Below are 12540 nucleotides of genomic sequence, written 5' to 3' on the forward strand. Positions count from 1 at the left end.
GATTCCATTTCAAAGCTATCCTAACCGCACGCACCTCCTTTGTATACTGTAACTCAGCAGTAGGTTTGAGGTGGAAAGCATCCATAATTAAAAATGCTCTACAGCCATACAGCTGTACACATACAACAAATATTAACATCCAGCAGAGCTTAGCATTAAACACTACAGTAATGCTTAAAAGCCTCCCCACAATCTAAGATCCTAGCTATTGATCATTATTTCTCTGGATGACAGACAACCGCACAACTGGCCAGATGACTTCAGACATTTAGTAATAGTCATGTCAGATGCCTGAAAACTAACATTCTCAATTTAAAGCAACAGGCCTCCACGCCAGAAGAATTTTTATTTATTTTTTTAAATATAAATGTACAAACACCCCCCCGTCAGTACTAGAGAAAACACAGGTTCTCGCCCCCATGCGTGAGTGGTATCAGAAGGGTCCCTGGCTGGATATACTTCCCAATTTACCACGTAATGTCCCCTTTAAAGTATTTTAGAGTGGAAGGATGGGCCAGTGGTTAGTGTCCTAGTCAAGAACTTGGGATACCTGGGTTCAATTCCCTGATCCACCACCTGATCCACCTCGCGCAAGTCACTTGGGAACTGAGCCTCAGTTCCCATCTGTAAAATGGGGATAATAGTATAGAATACTATAGCAGTATTTCACACAGGTGTTGAGAGAATAAACACATGAAAGACTGAGGTGCTCAGAGATGGATGAAGTAGGGGGCCATGTACATACTTGAAACGGACGTAAAAAAGCCAGCTGACTGACCAGTTAAAGAAACTTAAACCTACCAGCTTCACTGAGGTTTATTCACTTCATTACCAGGAATTATTTAGATGTAAATTTTGCTTGCACTCAGCACAGTGCCATTTCTGCCTGCTGTGTAACTGGGAATTCAACAAGATGTCGGTACCTTTGACATGGATTAATGAAACACCACGTATAACTATGACAAATCATTTACATGCTTTGATAATGGGAAAATGTTATCAACTTTTATTACAAACATTTTCCTATGGATCTGAAATCTTTTTGTCTGATAGTTAACCCTCCATAAAAATCCAGTTTTTGAGCATATTCACATAACTGATGGCCACTCTCCTCCTGTGGCTACACTTTTTATTATTGCTTTACTAATGCATTTTTGGATTAGCAGAGAATGCAAAAAAAAATTAGTACGATGATATGCTTTAGAAAAAACATTGAAATAAGCACATGCATTTATTAAATAAAGTTTCATAACCTGGTGAATGGTGAATTTCCTAAGACTAAGTTAAACAGAGTAAGTCTTTGTTCACCTTCAATTGCCAAGACCTTTTTCAGAGAGCAAAAGAAAGTTTATTCAAAAAAATTGGATGAGGAAGTTTCTACACATACTGTGAATACACAGACTCTACAGAGTAGCACAAAGCTGACATTCAACTCCACATTTGTTGGCTCTGATTTATAAATGAGTACATTCTCCTCAAATATATTCCAGCTGAGTTGCTTTTGGCCTATCTCAGAGAGGAGTGGGGGTGAGGTGGGGAGCATGGACACACTGAAATATTTTCTGTTCACACCCAGTTTTCATATACTCATGATCTAAGCCATTGCCAGTATTATGATTATTAGTTACATTAAACTAATTAAACAGAACAAAAAAAAGATATTCCAACTAGTAGATATAGCTTTAGATCACAAGACTTCCTATTTAAAATGTCTATGCAGCATCACAAACATCCCAAAATAGTGTATAGTAAGTGTATGTGGCTTGTGATTTTATTAAAGGAACAATGCTAATAATTGCTTTCTATGATTGTCTGTTTTCTCTACTGATATGTAAGAGATTTACTCATCTAAGTGGTATTAATATTAAAGGGCATTACCCATATAAATTCCTTCCATGTGAATGATATAAGGACATCCCCCCCACCATCCCCAATATTTAGCTGCTCCATTTCACTTTTTAGAATAAGCTATCTATGGGTGAAAGTCTCAAGTAGTATCAATTTGGGGGGAATATATATCAATTTATTTTACTAAGTGGTGTGCAAGATCAATGCTTTTGTCAGTCCTAGAAGAACAAATTAAGCATACTTGCATGTAAGTAAGTTCTAAATTTGCATATAGATGTTAAATGCATTGATCTGCAGGCAGTCAGGCAATATACTGGTGAGTTGATATTAGCAAATATTAATATTTACAGTGTTCAAAATCCACCATAAAAAAACAACTACCTCTACAATTCAAAAAGAAAAAAAAATCCAAGAAGTCTGCAGTGTTTCATCTTTCTAGTACAAGCTGATCAGCAATAAACCTACTCTGAAGTCTCTACTTCTTCCTAGTTCTTGGTTTTAATTATTCCATTCCTCTTTAGGAAAAAGGAATGACTTAGTCCTTATGAAGATCAGTATACAGCCATTCCATGGATTTCATCAGAAATAAGGTGTCTCTTTTCAACAGTCACTAATTTTCTTAACTCTTTATACTTAAAGTTATAGGAAACTTCTGTGGTTTCTTCAGGCCTCCCTCCAAAAATGATCCCTTACATCCAAATTCAGTATATGCCATATACGATTTACAAACAGAGCAGGGGGGAAAACTATATAGTAGTTTTACTTTTACATATAAATGGCAAATTTTGTAAAAAAGCAAACAAAAACAAGTTGATAAGTTACAGGAAATAGAAAGTCATTCTGCATTCACATCTGAGTTATGATAAATAGCAAAAAACAAACCCCATTTTCTCTAGCAATACAGAAGCATATATTTGACAGAAAATGTTTACTGTGCAACTAAAGACTTGCAATTTGGAACACGAGTCCTACCTTTTGCGCATCTCCTGTGAAATAGGCTATGGCCAAGGTGGGAAGAATCATAAACAGTGCATTGTAATAAAGCAGACCATACTTTCCCAGCTCCTAGGAACAGAAAATAGTTGCGTATTTAGGTTGGCTCCACAAAACAAACATAAAACCTTATACATAAAGCTACACAAAACCCGGTCTCATCAGTGAAATGAATGTGTTATTCATGCATAGTTAGAAGTGAAACATGGACATTTTCAATATTATGAAATAAACCTGTCTTGCATATGATACTTTTAGAACCACTGGGTGAATTCTGTGCTTCGAAATATTAACAGCCATCAATATTCGGGTCTTAAAAACTCATGCACACTTTCGGGGACATGGCCATGTTTCATTTCAGGTAGAGAAAGCAATTCAGTTTGGAATTCACAGAGAAGACAGAGAGGCCAGGTGTTCATCAGAATATGAGCAGTGCCTGGGCACCCTTTCAGTAAATGACCTCCATGGGCCCCACAACCAACCACGGATGTAGACAGAGCCAAACTGTGTTGGACCTGAAGAAGAGCTCTGTGAAGCTCAAAAGCCTGTCTCTCTCCTCAACAGAAATCGGTCCAATAAAAGATACTACCTCACCCATTTGTCTCTCTTGGACACCTGAAGCAGGAATCATGACTGAGCCCTCATTCTGGTTGAGTTTTCTGTATCATTATGGTTTGGCCCTGTTTACACCAGCAGCCAAAGCATTTAATAATAATTTTCTGAGAGAGGAGGCAAGGTGCATTGTTGGGGGAGTCTTGACATGAGTTATCTCAAACACAGACCAATTCCCAATACAGACAGAAAGAAGGGTGTACCTCCAGCAGGTTTGATGAAGCACTGTTTGTCAGACTTGTAAAATGCTCTCTTAAATTTTGTTCATTAGGCAATACTTTTACCTAGTTTGACTTCCATGCAGCAGGCTTGGACACCTGGTTATAGTTATCATTAATCAAATGGAAGTGTCTTCACTGTCAGACAGATTGCAGCTATGCCTTGCAGAACTTTAAGATTGCAGGATACGTTTATAATGCTAAAATGGTCTAGAACAGCCCACAGAAGAACAGATACACCTATAGTATACCTAGCTCAAAAGTTTGCATGATATTTTGTCATTTCCCATAGCAGCAAACTGGTGACATAATCCACCTTATTCACACACAAGCTACATATTCTATGCTACACAAAAACATGTAACTTCATCACAGGAAACAAAAGGAGAAGACGACGACTAAGTAAAGCATTTTAAGGAACAGACTCAACATTCACAATAAATATAAGAAAATGCTTCATATCACAGGCAATAGATGCCCCAAAGTTATTTACAGTGGCTTGCACTTGTAGCTTCCTGGCTAGATTAATAGAAATGGAGTTCACTAGCAATGTAAAGGTTTGTTCTCCACCTTGTAGTTAAAAGTTACACTTAGCCCTCACACTGTATGTTGTGAACATCTGAGAAGCTCATCCTTGTACTTTCAGGGTAGCCTAAACAATCAGTTTCTCTTTCTCAGATGTTGAACTACTAGGAACTTGGCAATACTGCTGAGACCCTAACTGAATACAGCACATTTATGTTCAGTGTTTATAAGGAGATGAACAGGGACTCCCAATTGCCCCAAAGTACACTACAGAGCATCCCTCAGCCCGTGTTAAAAAACTACACAGTTGCAACAATAAGGACAGAAGTTCATTTCCAGGTCTGGCTGCAGAAAAAAGGGTAGAATAGGCTGACATATCAGCTCTCCCTGCCTTTGAAAGCAGTGGGAGGGAGGATATGGTCAGTTCACTGTCTTGTAAATGACCCTGACTTTGTAGCTAAATAGCCAAATCTATTATTTCACCCAGACACAAATAAATATAGCTCCAGTAACAGTGAACTAGTTATGTTTACAGTTTGAGAAAAACTGAATTTACAGCTTATTTCAAAATACATGCAACTGTATTTGCAAATAAAACAGAAGTGTCAAGTTAAGATCCAGAAAAATACTGTTCAGGACAAACACAAAAATAAGGAGCTACAAAAGTTCTACTTCTAATAATAGTGATAAGATGTGATGAGTTCAGTGACAGAGCACAATACCTGGGGGAATGAACAGTTCATCCAAACACCACATTACCAGCTGCAGAATACACTCACATTTTCAGACTCAACCAATTAGCTTTCTATTAATTAACCCATAATGTTCAACATTTTAAAAGTGGCAGTGTTGTAGATTATTGTGTTGCAAAGTAACAGCTAATGTCATTCTTAAAGTGAAAATTGAAGTCAGCCTACCTTTGAATCCAGTTTCTGTTTTACATATGCACCATTTGCAGCTGTCAAGACATCGTTAATCAGGATAAAAATATATCCTTCTAGATCAAATGCCAAGTCAGCACTGGAGGGGGAAATTAAGAATTTGAATTGCTCAGAGTGTAACATTAAAAAAAATCCTCCATGTTATATTTTGTCTGTAAGTTCCATGTAGAAAAGGCATTTCCAGTGAGCCTACCTGGCAGACTAGCCTCTGCATTTGAGGCACTGAGCTAAGACTCAATATAATAAATGCTGCATTCAGTACTACTAATTGTACAAACTAAGGCCCCGATCCCATAAATGCCACAAATGTTTACACGTGCTTAACTTTACTAGCATGACCTTGAAATCAGTGGAACTACTCCTGATAGTAAAGTCCAGCACATGCATAAGTGTTTGAGGACGGGGGCTTTAGTCTGGGACTGGAAGCCATTTTCTCCAGTTCTGGCCTTTTTTTTTTTTTTTTTAAATGAAAACATACGAACATTAGGCCATTAACTAGCCGTCTACTCTTCTCACAGGTGAAGAAGTGAGTTTTTTCCCACTCACCTTGCCCTGACAATGAAATTCAATGTTTTGCACAACTTTAGCAATTTCCATTTAAAAGGATCATAAAATATTTTAAAATTAAGCTTTGACATGACGATTTAAGCCTTGTTTACACTAGAAAATTAAATCACTTTCACTTATACTGATATAAAGGTGCTTGTACCAGTATACTTTATTTACCTGCTAGAAGGGGAATAAGTTATAGTGGTAAAAGGCACCTTAATATCACTATAACTGCATCCACACTAGGGCTTTTACTGGTATAATAATAAGTCACACCCCTAACCAAAACAGCAGAACTTCGAGTGCAGACCAGGTTCACCCTCATTCTACCATTATCTACGTCAGGGGTCGGCAACCTCTGGCACACGTTTCGCCCAGGGTAAGCACCCTGGCGGGCCGGGCCAGTTTGTTTACCTGCCGCGTCGGCAGGTTTGGCCGATCGCGGCTCCCACTGGCCGCGGTTTGCCGTCCCAGGCCACTGGGGGTGGTGGGAAGCCGCGGCCAGCACATCCCTTGGCCCGCACCGCTTCCCACAGCCCCCATTGGCCTGGGACAGCGAACCGCGGTCCGTGGGAGCTGCAGTCGGCCAAACCTGCCGACGCGGCAGGTAAACAAACTGGTCCGGCCCACCAGGGTGCTTACCCTGGCGAGCCATGTGCCAGAGGCTGCCGACCCCTGATCTACATGAAGGCTTTACCATAACCATCCCAGACAGTGGAAAAAACGGAAGCTGAACAAGGACAAGTTATGCTTTTAAGTTTAGAATTTTCTAGCTGGTCTATCTATTGCAGAGCATGCCGGCAGGATTTCATCATTTAAGTGCTACCGTTAAACTATTACAATTTATGTATTCTAATTAACTTTGTAAACTAACCAGCATACTCTGTACAAGCCATTTAAAAGACAAATAATATAAACTGTAAAAAGCTGTGTAATATTAAGAGGAAGGGATAAAAGCTTGAAGTCTTACCTAGCAGCTACAAATGCACCAATTATCATTGCAAACACTGTCATTTGAATGCCCCAAGAAAATTTCTTCCTGAAAAAAAGATACAAGAACCTTACTATCACTCATAAGCACAGTTCAATTTTGACATTGCAGTGCCATTTCTAAGGAAAAAGCATTTGCTCTGGTCACACTTCAGACTTCCTGGTGCAGAATCAACATATAAGGAGCAAAGATCAGAAATTCTGGAAGAGCGGAATACTTATGATTTTTTAATTAGGACTGATGGCGTGTAACACTTTAGTAAGTACTATCTGAGCTCACTATAAAGATTTCAGCTTGGCGTTGCAGAACTAGCTCCCAATATTAGAGAACCTGAACATCCATTTGTGAGCTATCACCACTGTGGACCAGAAAAATGCCACAATGCTGTCGTGACTGGCCACTAACACTGACTAGCCTGCGAAGAGGTGACATTCCAGGGAGGAGGAAGAGGGGAAAAACATGAATAATACACAGAGTGAGTGACCCTCATTCGATGTGGTGTAAGTAACTTTAGGATAGCCTCTTGCCCAAAGAATTACAGGGTAGGAAGACTGACAAACCTACCTATACACATAGAATTAATGATCTTGCCTACACTGCTAGAATCCAACTACATCAAGACAATTAATCTAGAGACTTGACCTCATCCAAGACTGCCAAAATACAGTACACCCCCATTGTAGGGAATTAACTGTGTGTTAACCATCTGGCATATGGACATAATCCTCATGCAGAGTCAGCCTAGTGACAAATGATAGAGACGCAGTGTAGAAAGTGCCTTATTAGTGTAAGAATCTTAACATTTTCCTCCCTTAGCCATGTAGTTAAATATATAAACTTAATGCATTAGATTTTTTTTTCTTTGATAAAAACCATGAAGGTGAAGGACCCATTTAGCATAAGATAATTCTCTTTCTAATAAAATAATGTATTATCAGTGCTCTCTCTCTTCCTTGCCCCCATGTTTCTAAAGCCCAATTTATGGCCAACTAAATCTGACTGCACAAATCCTCAACACGCAAAGGCTTACTAAAATGTTGCAACCACTTTAACAATCTTAAAAATGACATGAATAAATGATTGATACTTTTGGAAATAACTCACTTGAGTAAAATTCCTTCAGCAAACATTGTAAACAGAATAGAAAACCTTCTCAGAACCGTGAACATTGGCAAGCTGCAAAAGAAAAAAAATAAGATTAAACATGGGAGGAAAAATTATGAAACTCCACAGATATGTTACACCCCAAGCTCATTCCCACAGTGATACTTTGAATCAACACCAAGTTACTTTATAGGAACTAAGATAAAGATTAAAATCAGAGCTATACAAAACTACCACATCAGTAAGGATTCCATGGCATCCCTCCTGGAAATCATTAATTCGATAGCCAAAAGGTACTACTTACACCTGCCAAGAACTTTTCACAGGAGAAAGTCTCCATCTCCTACCAGCTGGATATAGTGCATGTTACTTCCAGAGGTTAACAATAATTTGATTTTGTAGGGCTATTTTCAAGCTCAAATCTATGAAATCCAGAGTAACAAATGAAGGTTGATTTATTACCAAATGTATCTATTTATCTTAAGGCTTCACACAGTTCAGTGCAAATAATCAAGTTGTATTATAATGAAAAAAGCATTCCATGAATAGATGTGCAGCTGATTGTGGGGTACTTTCCCTCAAAAGAATGTATCTTCAAATCAGCTAAGTCATATTTTCTCCCTCCTTCCCCCCACCAGATCCAAAGGACAGCAACCTTTAGTACAGTCTCTCCCCACTCTTTTCTTTCCGCCTCCCCAGATGCTGTTCAAGCGTAAGAAAAGAGACTCCTCTAAGATCATAGGAATAAGCTTCATTGGAGACACTGACAGATCACTAAATGCCAGTCAGGAAAGTGTCATCTTGTGATTTATAGCTCTTTAAAAAAAAAAAAACAAAAAAACCCACCTTGCGCATTCCAAGGCCAGGAAAGAGACCTTGATTACTAGTTGCCAGATAATAGTTATAACCCTCATTCCCCTACATTGCCACAAATCAAGCCCATGGTGATATTAAAGATCAGTTTCACCTTTATGTACCATCATAACACATTATAACCTCACTAAATAATAAAAGTTACCCGTACTTCAGTTTCTTTGTGCTGAACAGTCCTGTGATTTGGTTCCCAAAATATAGAAGAGGTAGTGGAAACGTCTAGAAATTTATAAGAGGGACAACACTCAATAAAAAATTAGACAGCTAAGAAAACTACCCATTCACATAGTAATGTGGTTACATGATCAGAGTTCTTCAATCCTGAAATGCTTAGTTCTCTCACGCACATTCAGACCTCAGATAATATAGTAAAGCATCGACTCTGTAACAGCTTTCAATTAGGGAACCATCTCAGCATGGAGACAAGCAAATACATTTGTGCAGCCTACTTTAAAACATGAGTTACAACACACACACTTCTGAAAAATGCATTTATCTTAAGCAATAATTTGTGAAACATCAACCGAACATCTTTGGTTGCATATAGATGCCATCTTTAAAATTAATGGCAACATAAACTTGGGAAAAGGTACATACTTGAGAATACAAAAATAAATACAGAGTACAACAACTGCTTTACATAGCAGAATTCTGTGTTGGATTGCATAATGTAATAAGACAGAAACCATATTATATTTGATGAATAAAGTATTTTAAATTGTATATTTTTAAATAAAAAGCATTCTTTCTTTCAAGTCTAGCTAACAGCACTAGATGTTAGTGAACTTTTTAAAGAATATGCACATTTTAAAGTGTTTATACCTTAAAAGGATAGTAAGAACTGTATTTTACTTTAGACACTATGAGTGAAAAATGTTTTACCTTTCGAGGTATATTTCTGTCAAAGTCTGGAAACTTCACCACCCTGAGCGCCTTTCCCACCCAAAGCACAGTCACCGTGGCCAGCATCTATAAGAGGAGCACAAAACACTCACTGTTCCATCACGACAACCCCTCCCATGCACTACTAGAAACATGCAATATTCAGGAATCCAACTAACCTGGCCTAGTCCAACACATAGTGAGGAGGGAAATCTATAGTAAAAAATAAAAATACAAAAGTCAGCAAAGTCAACATTGTACTTTCAGTCAATCACATTCTAGAGAGAGAGAAACACCACATGAAAATACAATCTGCCCCCCTTTCAAAGTTTGCTCTTTAGCTAAGCCTTAATGTTAGCCTTTGAATATTTGCCTTAAAGCATTTCCTGGCCAAAGCTTTAAAAAGCTGGCTGTACCGGCCGAGCTAACAGCAAACAACACCCATGACCCTACAGCTTTGGGATGCTAACGGTTTCTTCTCCCCTGCCTCATGTTCTCAGTGACTCTGAACACTTCCTTGCAGGCAGGGAACCTGCCCCTGAGCCTGCTCTAGCCAGGGGAAACCCCCTGCGATTAGCTAGCGAGCTCATCCAAGCCATACAACACCCCGATGCAGCAAGTGCCAAGCAAGACTCACGGCGGGTTAGAGTGACCAGACATCTCGATTTTATAGGGACAGTCCCGATTTGGGGGGCTTTTTCTTAAATAGGCTCCTATTACCCCCCCCCCCCCACACACACCTCATCCTGATTTTTTAGACTTGCTGCCTGGTCACCCTACAGCGTGTCGCTTAGCTGGGGCCGGGATCAAAACAGTGGACCAAGCACACCCACTCTCTGCAGCCGGGGAAGGCGGGGGGACAGCGAACCCCCCACCCCTGTGCCCGCAGCCGGGGAAGGGGGGCGAACCCCCCACCCCTGTGCCCGCAGCCGGGGAAGGGGGGCGAACCCCCCACCCCTGTGCCCGCAGCCGGGGAAGGGGGGGCGCCCCACTGGTCTATTCATGGGGTTTCAACTGATGTCCCTGCCCCGCTCGGTGCTGTGACCGAGCAGCTCCCCCGTGCGGAGCATCCCCCGGGCCCGGCGGCGGGGGGCAGCCCTGCTCCGGGCCCCGCCGCACGGGTTAATGTGCAGCCAGCCCCCGCTCCCGCCCCCGCCCCCGCCCCCGCCGCCGCCGCCGACCTCTGCCCGGAGCCCAGCGCCGCGCGGGGCGGCCCGGCCCGGCTCACCCGTAGCTGGTGAGGACGCTCTTGTTCACCACCACGATGAGGAAGGAGCTGAACCCGTAGAGAGCCGCCGCCAGCAGCTTGAGGCAGACGCTGAGGCTCGGGGCCGCCATGCCCGGCTCCTCATCTCCGCCAGCGGGGGCTTCGCGCGGCGCCCCGGCTGCCTGGCGTCTGCGCGCGGCGGCCGACATGGCTGCAGGGGCACGTCAGACGGGAGGGGGGCGGCACCGGGCGCGGAGCCCAAGGGGGCGGCGCTGCGGCCGGTTGCGCCAGCCCGGGGGAAGGGGAGGCAGCGAAGGGGCGGGGGCGGCGCGATGTTGGCCCAGGGCCGTGGTGCTTTGGGCCCTCACCAAGTCCAGCCCTCGCGCTGAGGCAGGACCAAGTTACCTAGAATCGCCTCCCACAGGCGTCCGACCTATTCCTACAAACCTGCCCTGAGGTGCTGCCACCAATTCCCCTGCAAGGCGAGCGCCCCTGCCACGGTTTTCTCTAGGTCTCCCTTGCTGCAGATTAAACGCAGTAATTTTTGTCTTAGCTTCAGTGGGTGTGGAGGACCATTGAGCAAATGCCACAGAGGCGCTTGTAAAGAGGACGGTGAAGACTCTTAGGGGGTTCTGCCTCACTCGTCTTTTCCCAAGATGAAACAAGCCTGTTTTTTTTTAAACCTTTCCTCATAGGTCAAGTTTTCTACACCTTGTATTGTTTTTGTTGCTCTGCTCTGGACTTTTTCACATTTGTCCACATCTTTCCTAAAGTGGAGTGTGCAGAACTGGAGCCAGTATTCCAGCTGAGGCCTTAGCTGAGCCCTGTAGAACAGGATCATTATCTTCTGTGTCTTACACAGGACACACCTCTGTTAATACATCCCACAATGATATTAGCCTTTTTTGCAATGGCCTTACATTGCTGACTCATTCAATTTGTGCTCCTCTACAGGGCCGCCCAGAGGGGGGGGCAAGAGGGGCAATTTGCCCCAGGCCCCGAGCCCCACAGGGGCCCCCACGAGAGTTTTTCAGGGCCCCTGGAGCGGGGTCCATCACTCGCTCTGGGGGGCCCAGAAAACTCTTGCGGGGCCGGGCGCAGGAGCTTCTTCGCTCCCGGTCTTCGCCGGCGGGGGGGGGGCCCTTCCGCCCCGGAGCGGAAGGACCCCCCGCCGGCGAATTACCGCCGAAGACGGAGCGGGACCCGCCGCCGAAGTTCAGCTCGGTCTTCGGCGGTAATTCGGCGGCGGGGGGCCCTTTCGTTCCGGGACCCGCCGCTGAAGTGCCCCGAAGACCCGCGGCGGGGCCCCCCCGCCGCCGAATTACCGCCGAGGACCGGGCTGCGCTTCGGCGGCGGGTCCCGCTCCGGCGGTAATTCGACGGCGGGGGGGCCCCCGCCGCGGGTCTTCGGGCACTTCGGCGGCGGGTACCGGAACGGAAGGGCCCCCCGCCGCCGAAGACCCCGGGCCCCCGGAATCCTCTGGGCGGCCCTGCTCCTCTATAACCCCCAGATTTTTTTCAGCAGTACTAACACCTACCCCATGATTCCCCATTTTGTAGTTGTGCATTTCATTTTTCCTTCCTAAGTGAAGTACTTATTGTGATGGTTTGCCTCCCACTTAGGGTGCCACCTGATGTGCTGAGATACCACTGAGCCTGTCTGTTATGCTGGCTTGGGTACCCTTTTTACCTATCTTGCTGAGCCAAGCAATTCTATTAAGCCTCCTCCAGCACACACACACAAGCAGAGCCATGACAAACTGCAGAACGAAACAGACACTGGGATGTGCCCACAGCA

The 12540-nt window shown here is 43.4% G+C and overlaps 1 protein-coding gene across 1 annotated transcript in view; it reads right to left on the reverse strand.

Annotated features, from left to right (window-relative positions):
- The window catches only part of SLC35D1 (solute carrier family 35 member D1), a 34505-nt gene extending 23553 nt beyond the window's left edge, over positions 1–10952 (reverse strand). The window contains exons 1-8 of the mRNA XM_045027812.1: positions 10765–10952; positions 9716–9749; positions 9537–9623; positions 8806–8873; positions 7782–7853; positions 6657–6725; positions 5114–5216; positions 2821–2913 (exon numbers count right to left, since the gene is read on the reverse strand). Of these exons, the coding sequence (XP_044883747.1) occupies positions 2821–2913; positions 5114–5216; positions 6657–6725; positions 7782–7853; positions 8806–8873; positions 9537–9623; positions 9716–9749; positions 10765–10952 (714 nt within the window). The remainder of the gene's footprint in view (positions 1–2820; positions 2914–5113; positions 5217–6656; positions 6726–7781; positions 7854–8805; positions 8874–9536; positions 9624–9715; positions 9750–10764) is intronic.
- Between the last annotated feature and the right edge of the window lie 1588 nt (positions 10953–12540).

This window comes from Mauremys mutica, chromosome 8 (assembly GCF_020497125.1).
Source record: "Mauremys mutica isolate MM-2020 ecotype Southern chromosome 8, ASM2049712v1, whole genome shotgun sequence".
Taxonomy (NCBI): domain Eukaryota; kingdom Metazoa; phylum Chordata; order Testudines; family Geoemydidae; genus Mauremys; species Mauremys mutica.